This window comes from Mesocricetus auratus, unplaced genomic scaffold (genome assembly GCF_017639785.1).
Source record: "Mesocricetus auratus isolate SY011 unplaced genomic scaffold, BCM_Maur_2.0 Super-Scaffold_100014, whole genome shotgun sequence".
NCBI lineage: Eukaryota > Metazoa > Chordata > Mammalia > Rodentia > Cricetidae > Mesocricetus > Mesocricetus auratus.
Window position 1 is genome coordinate 16,794,872 of NW_024429197.1, and position 14,369 is coordinate 16,809,240.

Here is a 14,369-nt window from a genome sequence, read left to right on the forward strand (position 1 = left end):
AAAAAAAAAAAAAAGCCATTTTAACCTTTTGTGTCATTATTATTATAACTTTTCACCATTAGGTGAGGGGAAGCCATCTGCTACAGTAGAAGGAAGGAATTAGGTTTTATAGTCATAAAGTCCTGGGTTTAATTATGCTAGGCAAAGTTCCTGGGTATGGTAATATGTTGTTTATGATCTAATAAAGCTTGCCTGGTGATCAGAATGCAAAGCTAGTCACAGCCATAGAAGCTGGGCAGTGGTAGCACACACCTTTAATCCCAGGACTCAGGAGACAGAGGCAGATGGATCTCTGTGAGTTCAAGACCACCCTGAGCTACATGAGATTGAATCAGTCTAAAAGAGAAACAGAGCTCACACAAAGGTGATCCCAGTAATTGGGATCACAGGCCTTTAATCTCAGTACTAGGGAGGTGGAGACGGGTGATTTGGCAAAGGAGAGAGGACTATAAAGTGGGAGGAAGTGAGAGAGAGCCGTCTGAGGATTCAGAGAGACCGGTGCAGTCTGAGGCAGCAGTCTGAGGACAGGATCACCCCTTTGATTTGAGCATTGGTAGAAATAAGAACTCTCTAGTGCCTGGCCTCTCTGCTTCTCTGATCTTTCAGTTTTTAGCCCCCTGATAACTGACTCTGAGTTTTTATTATTAAGACCAAAGAGAATTTGTGTACAAATCCCAGCACTGAGGAGGTAGAAGCAGGAACCAAGAAAGCCATTCTTTGGCTATAGCAATTTTTGAGGGCAGCCTGGCTGCGTGAAACCCTTACTCTAAGACTGACCATCTTTGTATTTTGTATTTTGTGATGTGTATGTGGGATGTAGGATGGGGTGTAAGGCATAGGTGTCCTGGGATCAAACCCAGGGTCTTAGTTATGCTAGGCAAGTGCCCTACCACAGAGTTTCACCCCGCCCCTCCCATTTATTTTAGGCCAGGGACTTCTCTTTTTTACACACAGTGCTGGGGGATGGTCATCCCCACATCTGGAGCTAATATCTGTAGTGCTGCAGAGGAAGCTGCAGCTATTTCTCTGGCTAGTGTGCTCCACAAAACTAATTCGGCTCAATAAAATCTCAGCCTTAAAGATGTCAGCATGAATTGGAAAAAAAAACAAGATCATGCGGTTTCTTCTGGAGTGATGAGCCACACACACATTAGTGTCAAAGTGAGAGCGCACAGCTCTTCCCACCAACACAATTTAAAAAATACTGTAATGGGGGCTGGAGAGATGACTCAGCAGTTAAGAACACTGGCTGCCTTCCCAGAGGTCCTGAGCTCAATTCCCAGCAACCACATGACAGCGCACAACCATCTATAGTGGGATCCAATGTCTCTTCTGGCATAAAGTTGCACATGCAGATAAAGCACTCATATACATAAAATAAATAAACCTTCAAAAAATAAATTTCTAAAAAAAAAATCTCCATACAGTGTGACACCATTTGATGAGACTGTTGTCAACACAAAAATAATGGCGCTTTATGCAAAATTAGCCACGACCCAGGCTCAAGACCTGAATGTATATGACTTTGGGTAGAGAGGACCTCACTCCTTTCCCCATTTCTCCAAATCTCAAACAAGACTGTTATTTGTTTAGAGCGGCTTACCAGATTGCTCAGTCAGTAAAAACAGCTGACAACTGACTTGAGTTCAGCCTTCAGAAGCCAGGATGGAGGGAGACAACTCCTGGAGGCAGTCCTCCGATCTCTACCGTGGGCACTGTGGCATAAGTGCACCAATACACACACAAGACAACAATGACAATAGCAAGTTTCTAAAGAGCACAACTTCGTTTATAAGACAATCCGTCTTCCTGTATCCTGCGATCTAGAGTTTTTACTTTATCAGGTCCCCTCAGGAGTCACTGCAGATAATAACCTACCCAAATCCTATATATCACTTGTAAGGACAGCAGCCCTCCCTCTCAGAGAAGTCCACGTGAATGCTCAGGGGTGTGTCATATTTACTGAGTGTTGCCCTCTCTTTCATACTGCAGAATCCAAACTCTCTCTTCTAAGTTGAAGCTACAATCTCCATTTGGCCCGAGTCGAGGTCCCTAAAAGATTTGAGAACTCTAGCTGGAGTAGGTGACAATGAAATGTAGCTCCTGCCTCTGTCCCCTACATCATTGACACAAAACCTCCAAATCTTCCAGAGCCTAAAGTGTTAATTGACAGCCAGGCGTTGGTGGCGCATGCCTTTAATCCCAGCACTTGGGAGGCAGAGGCAGGCAGATCTCTGTGAGTTTGAGGCCAGCCTGGTCTACAAGAGCTAGTTCCAGGACAGCCTCCAAAGCCACAGAGAAACCCTGTCTCAGAAAAAAAACAAAAACAAAAAAAACAACAAAAAAAAGAGTGTTAAGTGACTGGATTGTCGGCCAGTCAGAGTCAAACACATGGAATGGAATGAGGCTTGAAAAGCATTTTCACAATCACAGTTCTCACGTCTCTAAAAATAACAACTTCCAACAAGCAGAGTGGAACTTACCAGTAAACCTCAGCTGAAATCTTGGCTGTGATTCATGAGACAAGTTGTTTAGACTAGAAAGAAACTCGGCATGTCTACAAAGGGCAAACACAAGAATAGAGGACGGAGTCTTCGTATTTATAGCTTGCTAGTGTCAGGGATCTTTTTCCAGATAGAGGGCGGTTAACACTCAAGACATTACAACCTTGAGTCCAGTTAATTTTGAATGTCTGGCCATATCTCTTCACACATTCGAGCGTCCAGGCAGCCACCGCTTTCACTCACCATGGGCCCCAGCTGCTATTGCAGCCCCCGTGAATCCCACTCACACTCCTAATGCTGAGCACAGACGAACCCTCTGCTGCCCAGAGGGCTTTGCAAAGTGTCCAGTGCTGTTTGCACAGGGCCATCTGACCCGTTGCTGCCGCACCTGATGTGGGGACCATCCCAAACCACCTGTAAACAGAGTAATGTCTACCAATCTATTGGTCTTTTACACCTCTTTTTTAAAATGAAGTATGTAAGTGATAGTAAAGTTGGACATGATTGTTTAAATAATGTTTTATGGGGGTGGGGAAATGACTCAGCAGCTAAGAGCAATTGCTGCTCTTTCAGGGGAACCAAGTTTGGGTCCCTGCACACCTGTCAGGTGGCTCACAACTGCCTTTAACTCCAGCTCCAGGGGATCCAGCATCCTCTGGACTCCTGACGCACCTGCGTTCACTTGGCAGACACACAAAGAGACACACATGAACCCAAGTAATAAATATTTTAACTTAAAATTCTGAACAACACTACCCATCACCATTAGGGCACGTAGAAGAGTGTTTGGCAGGAGAGACAGATGTAACGCTGGGTAACACCGCCTTTGCCTCTAGGCATTGTAAATACACCCTTGTTTGTTTTGTGTTGTTTTCCAGACAGGGTTTCTCTGTAGCTTTGGAGTCTGTAACTCACTCTGTAGACCAGGCTGGCCTCAAACTCACAGAGATCCACCTGCTGGGATTAAAGGTGTGCACCACCAATGCCCGGCTAACAGTAGCAAGTTTTACAGTTATTAAGTAGCAATGAAAATAATTTTATGGTTGGGGGGTCACCACAACATGAGGAACTGTATTAAAGGGTCACAGCATTAGGAAGGTTGAGAACCACTGGTCTAGAATCTGCTCCAGGAACCTTAAACTTGGTGAGATTGCACCAAGATGCACCATTGCCCCCTCCTCAGGAGTCAATGCAAGCAGGCCTGTCAATCACCGCCTAGACAGAACCAAGTCCCTTGGGAAAGGCTGCTTGTTCTGGGGACTGGTGCAGTCGAGGTCCCTTCAGCTGGTGTCCAAGCCCTTCAGAGTGTGCTAACCTCTACTTTTTGATAAATTCTGCCCATATTTCACACTGTGTTGTGCGTCTTGTCTTTCGTTGAAGATGACAAAGTGTGAGGAGCTAAGGCCAGTCCAGCCTGAGATCGCATTAATACATGCTGTGTAGGCAGGTACACGCATTAATACATGCTGTGTAGGTAGGTACATGCATTAATACATGCCGTGTAGGTAGGTACATGCATTAATACATGCTGTGTAGGTAGGTACACGCATTAATACATGCCGTGTAAGTAGGTACACCTTATCTCCAAGATAAAGAAACAAACAGAACCTACATGCAAAGGTTTGCTAAAAATTGCCGACTGGTGGTGGCTCAAGCCTTTAATCCCAGCATTTGGGAGGTAGAGGCAGGCTAATCTTTGAATTCAAAGTCATAATGGTTTACAAAGTGAGTTCCATCCAGGACAGCCAGGGCTACAGAGAAAAATCCTAACCCCCCCAAAAAAAAAGTTTTGCTAAAAATAAATTTCCTATCCCTCTTTAGTTCACAAACCTACCAGAGATCCCAAAACAAAATCAGCTTAAAGAGACCATGATCATTCATGTAAGCCAGGGCTGACATTGTCGTGCCTGGCTACCTACCCATTTGGCCATTTCACTTAGCTCTGACACCCTTCTTCCGGATGATATATGCCTTCTGCTGTGAACTTCCAGCGGAAAAGGGGAAGAACTAGAGTATCTCAGAAGACCTCAGGGCTCTCGTTAGACTCCGCCATAGCAGATAATTGGCTGCTGGTGATGGGGCGAGCAGGTGCCAGGAGCTCATCCAGTCGGCAAGTCCTCAGCAGTGCGTTCTCAACGCCACACAGGAGTTGAGCTCACTGAGAGTGGTGGACAGCGCGGTGACAGGGTACCAGCTACCTGGTTTCTAATACAGAATGACAGGACATGGGGTCACTCGCTCTTTCTCCATACCTGCCTATCGTGTACGTATACCTGGAAAGGCAACACTCTGCCGCTCCGACTCATGTCCCGACAGCCACTCATCCCTATCTCACCCCTCTTCCTGGCTAACTCATCAGCTGACTGAACCCTGAAAACGCCATCTTGGGCAGGGTATGTAGAAACCCCAGGGGCAGGGCCACCTCGGCACTCAAAGGCACTTGCTGAGCCACCCCAGCCCCGCCATATGTATTTATTATGTGTCATAAAATGTCCCCAGAAAAGCAAGCCAAAGTCAAGGCTAGGGGTGTATGCAGGTAGTGGAACATGCATTCCGAATCTATGAAGCCCTACATTCAGTTCCCAGTGCCCCCAAATTAATGAATCAATTTAAAAATTGACCATTTTTTCCAGCTCTTAATTTGTCTGGGTTTTTGTTTGTTTATTTGTTTGTTTGGTTGGTTTGGTTTGGCTTGTGTTGTTCCTGTTGTTTTGTTTTGGGTTTTGTTTTTGTTTTTCCAAGACAGGGTTTCTCTGTGTAGACCTGGCTGTCCTGGAACTCACTTTGCAGACCAGGCTGGTCTTGAACTCACAAAGATCAGCCTGCTAAAGGTGTGAGACACCACTGGCCAGCTTGTCGGTCTTTTCTAATCCTTGGAAAAGAGTGCCACCCCAAACTCCTGTTCATGTCCCGTTTATGAGCCATATATTAGAGTCTGCAGAATAACCTGTGCTGTACATTCAGCACTCAGGAGGGTGGGAACGGATTTTGAGTTAAGGCCAGCCTGGTAGTGTGTTGTGTGTGTGTGTGGGTGGTCCTGTTAAAAAAAAAAAAAAAACAACCTGCTCTAACACCTGTCTTTTCTTGGGCTTCAGAAGAAATCTGCGGGAAGGGCCCCCTGCAAACCTCTTCCATGGCAGCTACACTCTCCACTTGCCCACCAAGTCCAGACACCTCTACCTATCTTTACACTTGTAGGAATAACACATTCTGCCTGCGGGCCCCTGCCTCCGAGGTGCTGGTGTTACAGCTTGCATTACCACGCCCAGTGTTTGCTGTGCGGGCCTATCAAGCTATGACAGCACTCTACCCCCTGAGTCTCGCATCCATCCCAACCCACTAAAATACCAGGTTTTTTCCAAGGTTGTGCTCTCTCCAAAAAAGGAATACTATTTTTTTGTATGACTTCAAACACTGATAAACTTGTTGAACAAAATAGGTCAAAGGAATATTATGTTAGATATATGTCCAAGGTATTATTTTTGTTACATCATCCATTCCTGGAAGGAGGCCTGGAAGGAAAGCGAGCCTGAACGCCAGGTCTTTACTGTACCTACTACGCACTAGCCACACTTTTAGGACCTTGTCAGTGTAAACCGTTGATCAAAACTAAAATGTTCGTTTCCTGGAATCGCGGCTGGAACTCAAGTGATAGCGCGAGGAGGGGGGCGGTTGCTAGGCAACTAGAGAAGCAAACAACAGGCGTTCTTTGACTGAGACACCGAGCGTGAGCGAGCGGATAGACCAGGTGAGGGGATTCCGGTGGTGGGAGCCTCCTATGACCACCTCCTAACCCAGACCTTTGGCCGGTGTATTGATTGAAGCCCCAAAGGCGGAGCCTGAGTAGGGGAAGGGTCCTGCTGGGCACTAGACTCTGACCCCGGCTCCTCCTACCCGGCAGCCAACCCGCTCCTCCTCCGTACCAGGGCGGGGCAAGGGACCTGGTGCCCTCCCTACCCAGGTAGCTGGTTATACCATCCTGGAAAGGAAACAACACTTCTTCCCCCAGCTCCCCCGTGGGCCTGGCCCACAGCCTGGGAAAGAGTGATTGTTGGAAGTAGGGGGAAACAGGACTAGGGGTACGTTCTCTGCCATCCCTTCACTAGGCACACACACACACACACACACACACACACACACACACACACACACACACACACGCTCTCTTCTTTCCACGCCCCTGGATCTCCAGGCTCCAGGGCTGAAGATGGACCACCGAGGAAATACAGCTGATTGTTAATTCCTCACAGGAAGTTGAGCTGGGGACTGAATTGGAACGCTTCCCAGCAGACTTCGGGAAAGGGCTTAGCGCCAAAAGGACAGAATGGCACTTTGCTTTTCTTCTGCAGGTGGTGACCTGGAATAGGCCAAGGGTTTCAGACCCGCGGCTCCGTCCGTAGCCATGGCTACACTCAGCCTCAAACCCAGCCAGCGCTACCAGCTCTCGGACTGGCGCACCAATAGCTACCTGTTGTCCACCAATGCCGAGAGGCAGCGGGATGCTTCCCACCAGATCCGCCAGGAGGCCCGGGTCCTCCGCAATGAGACCAACAACCAGGTTGGGGGACCGCTCAACCCCATGGGCCATGGGATAGCCCTCAACCACAGACACCCATTTTATTTGGTTCTGTCTCTTCCAGACTGTATGGGACGAGCATGACAACAGGGTTCGCCTGGCAGAGAGGATCGATACTGTCAACCGGTGGAAGGAGATGCTGGACAAGTGTCTGACAGACTTAGATGCTGAGATCGACTCCTTGGCACAGGTGTCAACACCCGGGCTGGGTAGCAGTAGGCTCTGATGCGTAGGCCTGCCCCTCCCACCCCACTTCCGGGTCTGGGACGCCATGCTCGCCTCTGGCGAAGTGAGGATCGGAGCGATCTGGCAGTGCAGGGCTCCACCAGTCCCTGTGCCCTTCCTTTCTAGGTGAAAGAGTCTGCCGAGCAAAACCTGCAGGCCAAGAACCTGCCTCTGGATGTGGCCATCGAGTGCCTGACCCTGCGGGAGAGCCGGCGAGACATTGACGTCGTGAGGGACCCTGTGGAGGAAGAGCTGCTGAAGGAGGTGGAGGTCATTGAAGCCACCAAGAAGGCCCTGCAGCAGAGGGTCAGCCAGGCCTTCCAGCAGCTCTGGTGAGGCAGAGAAGGGCCTGCGCACGCTCACGTGCACTCGAGGCATCACCGGGTTGTGGGCAAGGAGCACCTGGCTGGATGCTGCTTTCTGTCCGTCCTGGCCTTGTGACAGAAAGCACTGGTGGTTTACCGCATGCTTTCCACGGCCTACTCCTCGTTAGGATGCTGCTCTAGGCAGCCACTGCTCCGTGGCTGAAAGCACCCTCTCAGTGCGTGCACGCACGCGATGCCACGTCCCAGCGCCTTGTGTCCGAGGTTCAGCGGCACCTGCGCTGTCATCCTCACACGCCACAACCCCTCAAGTACCCTCACTGCATCCGGGAGCCCCGGGGGATGGCTCCAAGGCAGTCTCCTTCCCCAGTCTCTTGCAGGAAGTCCGGCAGCAGCTCTGCTCTGACCACCGGGACAAAATGGAGTCACTGGATATCGACAGGGGCTGCCTCTCTCTCAACCTCACTTCCCCAAACATCTCTCTGAAGATTAACCCCACACGAGTCCCCAAAGAGTAAGAAGATTATGCCGGCCAGCCCCTCCTCTGCCCCTTGGAGGCTGCACCCTGCAACCCGTTGTCCCCTTGCTCCCACAGCTCCACCACGCTGAAGGAGTGGGATGACTTCAGCAGGTTCAACAAGAACCACGCAGACGCTGAAATAAAAGCGTCCATAGAGCTGAGAGAAGCCGTCGCCCTAACTATTGCTCAGGTGCCTGAGCCCAACGCGCCCTTTCTCTTTCCTTCCGCGCTGACCCTGTTAGTCCTTCACAAGGCCATGACCTCGCTCTTGTCACACAGACCAACAACGAACTTGAAGCTCAGCGGGTTGCAACGGAATTTGCCTTCAGGAAGCGGCAGCGGGAGATAGAGAGTGTGTACAGCGAGCTCAGGTGGCAAGAGAAAAATGTGAGTCTCACCCTGCCCTCCCTGCCTGCTGTGAGGCAAGGCTCAGGGGGTGTAAAGCTCACAGCTGGGGGCCCAAGTGTGAGTCTTGCTGGTGGAGAACAGTGTGTCTGCCACAGACCTTAGAGGAGATAGAGCAGCTGCAGGAGGACATCCGGCGCCTGGAGGAGGACCTGCGCAGAAAGATGATGAACTTGAAGCTTGCACATACCCGGCTGGAATCCAGGACCTACCGGCCCAATATTGAACTCTGCCGGGACCAGGTATGAGGGTCCCAAGTGGGAGCCGCCCTCTGCTAAGAAGTCCTCATAATTATCCCCGCACAGCTGAAGGGCAGTGTGGCCGGACTACAAATCCCACCCTGCCCCTCTGCTTCCAGACACAGCATGGCCTCATTGATGAACTCCACCAGTTGGAGGCAACCATCAGTACCTTGAAGCAGAAGCTGGCCCAGATTCAGTAGGTTTAGAGAGTGGGCAGGAAGGGTGGGAGACATTGCCCAATCATGGGACCTCACTGGCTGCTGGTCCCTCTGGGCTTTACGCTGGTGAAGTGGTCTGGCCCTTGAAGCCTCACACAGGGCTGTGAGCTCTCGATGCCTCCTCTACAGGGATGCTCTGGATGCCCTGTTCAAGCACCTGGCCCGGCTGCAGGCTGACATTGCGTGCAAGACCAACACCATGCTGTTGGACACCAAGTGTATGGATGCCCGACGCAAGCTGACCGTGCCGGCTGAGAAGTTTGTGCCCCAAGTGGACACCTTCACGCGCACGACAAACCGTACACTGAGTCCACTCAAAACCTGCCAGCTGGAGCTAGCCTAGCCTGGCTGACTGAGGGAAGAGAAAAGGGTGGGTGGGAAGTGAGGAGGGGCAGTGAACCTAATAAAGATGGAGTTCTCGGGTCAGGCTCTTCTCTGCTACCCATTAGGGTGTCATGAGACACTCCACTTGGGGGATGGAGTGGCCTAGGCTTCATAGGCGTCAAGAGTCCAAAGAGACTCCAGAAGAAGTGTGGACAGGGGTTTTCACCCGCGGGCAGCAGCGGCTTGAAGTAGGCAACCTTCTTGTTCAGGTTCTTTTCAAAGGGTCCTTCACGATGCTTTACGGAGCTATCAACCCGATTTGTGGCACCCTTTACAAATGAGAGAGTAACCGGGCGGTGGTGGCGCACGCCTTTAATCCCAGCACTCGGGAGGCAGAGGCAGGCTGATCTCTGTGAGTTCGAGGCTGGGCTGGACTGACAGCCTCCAAAACAATACAGAGAAACCCTGTCTCGTAAAAACCAAAAAAACAACAACAAAAAACAAATGAGAGAGTAGGGGGCGCCAAAGCCAAGCGTGCGGGGAGCGCGGAGCGCAGCGGCTCCGAGCCGCTGGGTGGCGCTGTAGGGGTGGGACGCTTGCTGAGACTCCAGGCCACGAGAGGGAGCTGTGGGGATGCGAGGAAGGATGACCGCGGAGGCGTCGGCATCGGAGCCGGAAGTGACGACAAGTCCTGCGCAGATGGCGGCGGCGGCGGCGATGACGGCGGCGGGCGGCGGCGGGGCTGGTACGGCCCGCTCTCTCTCGCGCTTCCGAGGCTGCCTAGCCGGCGCGCTGCTGGGAGACTGCGTGGGCGCCGTCTACGAGGCACACGACACCGTCAGCCTGGCGTCAGTCCTGTGTCACGTCCAGAGCCTGGAGCCGGACCCGGGCACGTCGGGCAGCGCGCGGACAGGTGGGCGGGGCGCCACCCGCGGGGTCCCCACACCTGGTCGAGGGACGAGTCGGAGGGTCCCCGCAAAAACTGCAACCTGAGTCTGGGTGCTGGCCCTAAATAGGGGAGTGGCAGCAGGCGACGGGTGGCTGATGGTTACCGTCTGATAAGGCAGGAGGGCAGTCACCTGGGCTGGGACAGAAGCAAGGTGGCTCCCTCAGGAAGATCAGGGCACAGTGAGCAAATGGAGAACATCGTTCCCCTCACCCACAGGGACGTGACTGGGGATAGCAGACCAGGACAAAGAGCCTGCCCCAGTGGACTGCCATGGCCTTGACCCGCTACCAGGCTGGGGGAGACTGGGAACATGGTTACTTCTATGAAGTTAGGATATAGAGGCCACCGGAGAAGAGGGGAAATGGAAGGAGTGAACTGTCTATTTGAAGGATGAGGGAGGCGCTCATCAGGAGAGTCCATTCTCTGTAATTGTCTTTTCTCTGAGTGAGTCCAAGTTGCTGTCCCCAGCAGGTTAGGAGCCTCTTGAGTGTGGCATGTTAGAAATGTCAGAACGCAACTGTGTAGGGTGTCACACACCTCTAATCCCGGTATTTACAGCAAGTTTGAGGTCAGCCTGGTCTACACAACTGGTCTACAGTTCTAAGCCAGACAGAACTACACAGTGAGACCCGTCTCAAAGACAAAACAAACAGGGCTGCAGAGATGTTGCAGCAGTCAAGAGCACTGGCTGCTCTTCCAAAGGACCCAGGTTCAATTCCCAGCACCCACATGGTGGCTCACAGCAATCTGGTAACTCCAGGCTCAGGGGATCCCACACCCTCTTCTGGCTTCCCTGGGCACCAGATGTACAAGTGGTACACAGACATACATGAAGGCAAGGATAGGCAAGTAGATTCTAGAATACCTGCAGTTAGGGGGAAAGGCGGTGGGGGATGGGGCAGCCCTTGCTGAAGGACTTGACCCAAGTGCAAGAGGACCAGTGAGATGGAAGGTGCCGAGGGAGAGGGGCCGAGCTGGGAAGGATTTGGATACCGAGCTGAGGCCTCTTCCTGAAGGCACCAGACAGCCGTTTTCATCGGAATGAAAGGAAGAGGGCAGCATCTTACTGAGGGATTTGGCGGCGCTGGGATTGAGAAGCGGTGGAGCCCGAGCGGGCCGTACTGAGATAATTAGTAGTGAAGGGAGAAGGGAGCGGAAGGTTCCCCTCAGAAATCTGCAGGTCTTGACCGCTGTGTCCGAGGCGGTTGCTGAAGACTAAAATCTGAACAACCCGAGCCTGCAGGAGGAAGGGGAGAGAGGCCCAGCGGGGTCATGAGGAGTGAGTGGGCATCGGGCCTGAGCCCTGTGGGTTGCTCTCACCCCACCACCCTCTTTCCTGCAGAGACACTGTACTACACGGATGACACCGCCATGTCCAGGGCCCTGGTGCAGTCCCTGCTGGCCAAAGAGGCCTTCGACGAGGTAGACATGGCTCACAGGTAAGGGATGTAACACTGGCATGAGGTCCCTCAAGAGAGACGTAACACCTGTGCATACTCAGTACCCCCTTTCTCAAGGCTGACAGCAGCTCCCCAGCCAAAAATTGCAATGCTGTTGGTACAGGCGCCCCAGGCACCTAGCCTCCCCTTTCAACCCAGCCCAGACTTTTCTTCTAGCCGAGAGAGACATCTTTGAGACTCTCGTCTGCCTTCTCTCTCTTCACCAGGTTTGCACAAGAATACAAGAAGGACCCTGACAGAGGGTATGGGGCTGGAGTCATCACTGTCTTCAAGAAGCTCCTGAGCCCCAAGTGCCGTGACGTCTATGAGCCTGCCCGGGCCCAGTTCAATGGAAAAGGCTCCTATGGCAATGGGGGTGCCATGCGGGTAGCAGGCATCCCCCTGGCCTATAGCAGTGTCACAGATGTACAGAAGGTACTGGGCAGGCTGGTCACAGGTGCCCCTTTCCCTCCTGATCTGTAGAGACGTGACAGTGACTCCTCCTCTCCGCAGTTTGCACGGCTCTCAGCCCAGCTGACCCATGCCTCCTCCTTGGGTTACAACGGGGCCATCCTGCAGGCGCTGGCTGTGCACCTAGCTCTGCAGGGTGTGTCATCCAGTGAGCACTTCCTTGAGCAGCTTGTGGGCCACATGGAGGAGCTGGAAGGTGATGCCCAGTCGGTCCTGGATGCCAAAGAGTGAGTATGGGCTGGAGCCAGGGGTGGGGTGGGGCGTCTGGCGCTGCTGCACAGCTAACTCTTCCTGTCTTCACTGGGAACCGTATGGAGTGGGAGAAAGAGTCCCCTTTGCCTCAGTGGATTTCTGGCCCTCAGTGTCCCAGAGAACAAAACGTTTCTGGCCCTCTCCCAACACTGTTAAGGCGTGTGCACCTGGGTGGGACCTGATGCCCCTGATTCCTCTTCTGAGTCCCTTCCCCTGTGTGTCTGCCTGCTCACTCTGACCTCTGAAATCGCTTCCCAAACCCCAGGTTGGGTATGGAGGAGCGTCCATACTCCAGCAGGCTGAAGAAGGTTGGAGAGCTGCTGGACCAGGACGTGGTGAGCCGAGAGGAAGTGGTGTCTGAGCTAGGTGGGTGGCCCCTGGCTAATGTGTACCCCAGCTGACCTCAGAGAGGCTGCGGGACAGCTAGAGCTCCTCGTTGCAGGGCCCTGGCAGGCCTGTGACCATGGTGCCTGCAGCCTGAAGGATGGAGTCCCCAGAAAGGGCCAGTGTGATTACGGGTGTTGGTTTACCTGGTGCCATGGGCACGTGAGGAGTGCTTCAGTGACCCGCTCTCAACAGCTCTGGAAGGGAGCAGGAGTCAAAGCCAAGAACAAGACTAAGTGGGACCGTGCCTTGTGTGGTCCGGGTGTAGAGCCTGGCATCTCAGGCATGGCCCTGCACAGAGCTGGGAGTGCTGGCTCTTGACAAACGGCAGGAAGCCTGTGGCAGGGAGGGAAGTCAGGTTCCTAAGCCCAGCTTTCCCGCAGGGAATGGCATCGCCGCCTTCGAGTCTGTGCCCACCGCCATCTACTGCTTCCTGCGCTGCATGGAGCCTGACCCTGACATCCCTTCCGGCTTCAACAGCCTCCAGAGGACCCTCATCTACTCCATCTCTCTTGGTGGAGACACAGACACCATAGCCACCATGGCTGGGGCCATTGCTGGAGCTTACTATGGGATGGAGCAGGTACCAGAGAGCTGGCAGCAAAGCTGTGAGGGTTATGAGGAGACAGACGTCCTGGCCCAGAGCCTGCATCGAGTCTTCCAAGAGAGAGTGTGAGCTTCAGTTTCAGCAGTCCTGTCAGGCCCCTCAGGACCAAGGACAACTCAGACTGCAACCAGAGTCTTCTGAAGCTGGCTTTCCTGCCCCAGCATTCCCGAGGGCAGGCTGAGGGCACCCTTGGGGCTGGAGTCTTAGGCCAGTCTGTGGAACAGTGAGGAGCTGGTGCCTTCTTGGAGTGGCAGCTCTGGCTTGCTGCAGGGCTGTGTGACACCTGGGGTCCTCAGAAATATGAGGGGTCAGGGCAGTTTGATTTTGGAGGGGTATTGTGGCATTCTTTCCATCTAGGACATGGGACTTGTTAAGGTGGAAATGACCTGTGTTTCCTGTTGGGTTTTAACCAATGTGACTGGAAGCCTCAGGTCACATGACTCTTGAGACTGACATCTACACCCAGTCCATTCATTGCCAACTGGCCTAGCCCCCTCTGGAATGGGGCTCTTTGACAGCTTCTAGTGGAAGTCACAGCAATAAATGTTTTTTATAAATCCCAGCATATCCTGTTTGTTCCCACTGGTGGATTGTCTTAAGTAGTGACTCCTTGCCTGGACTGTATTTTTCTAGTCCTGGGACCCCAAGGCAGTAGCTTTTGTGTTGTGGGGCAGTCTTCTACTTCCTACTGGGAGGAGCAGAGTAGGCCAGATCAGTGACTTTTCTTACTAGAGGTCATACAGTGCTGTCAAGGCATCTAGACAAATGCTTTGCTTGAGACATTGAATAGAAACAGGCCAATTGTTCTGACCTGGCTGAGCCAAGAGCATAGTCCCTGTAGAATGGTGCAGAGCACCCACCTTTGATGGAGTGGGGTGTCACCCCAGGTGTCCCCGTGGACTGTATTGTATGCCTCCTGTATCTTGGGGT

At 52.5% G+C, this 14,369-nt stretch overlaps 2 protein-coding genes across 3 annotated transcripts; both read left to right on the forward strand.

Annotated features, from left to right (window-relative positions):
- The first annotated feature begins 6,149 nt into the window (after positions 1 to 6,149).
- Positions 6,150 to 9,439, forward strand: Tekt2 (tektin 2). Of its 2 annotated transcripts, none has more exons than XM_013123842.3 (10): positions 6,150 to 6,252; positions 6,854 to 7,062; positions 7,145 to 7,270; positions 7,432 to 7,637; positions 7,999 to 8,142; positions 8,224 to 8,338; positions 8,428 to 8,535; positions 8,652 to 8,795; positions 8,912 to 8,991; positions 9,143 to 9,439. In XM_013123842.3, the coding sequence occupies exons 2-10, from the start codon at positions 6,907 to 6,909 to the stop codon at positions 9,354 to 9,356; spliced, it is 1,293 nt and encodes a 430-aa protein (XP_012979296.1). In that variant the 5' UTR covers positions 6,150 to 6,252; positions 6,854 to 6,906; the 3' UTR covers positions 9,357 to 9,439. The 2 variants fall into 2 exon arrangements, with proteins under 2 accessions (XP_012979296.1, XP_040612572.1); XM_040756638.1 differs by lacking the exon at positions 6,150 to 6,252 and adding an exon at positions 6,259 to 6,465.
- A 577-nt stretch (positions 9,440 to 10,016) lies between these two features.
- On the forward strand, positions 10,017 to 14,001 carry Adprs (ADP-ribosylserine hydrolase). Its single transcript, XM_005084380.4, has 6 exons — positions 10,017 to 10,250; positions 11,629 to 11,725; positions 11,953 to 12,160; positions 12,239 to 12,423; positions 12,714 to 12,814; positions 13,216 to 14,001. The coding sequence occupies exons 1-6, from the start codon at positions 10,037 to 10,039 to the stop codon at positions 13,506 to 13,508; spliced, it is 1,098 nt and encodes a 365-aa protein (XP_005084437.3). The 5' UTR covers positions 10,017 to 10,036; the 3' UTR covers positions 13,509 to 14,001.
- The last annotated feature ends 368 nt before the right edge of the window (positions 14,002 to 14,369 follow it).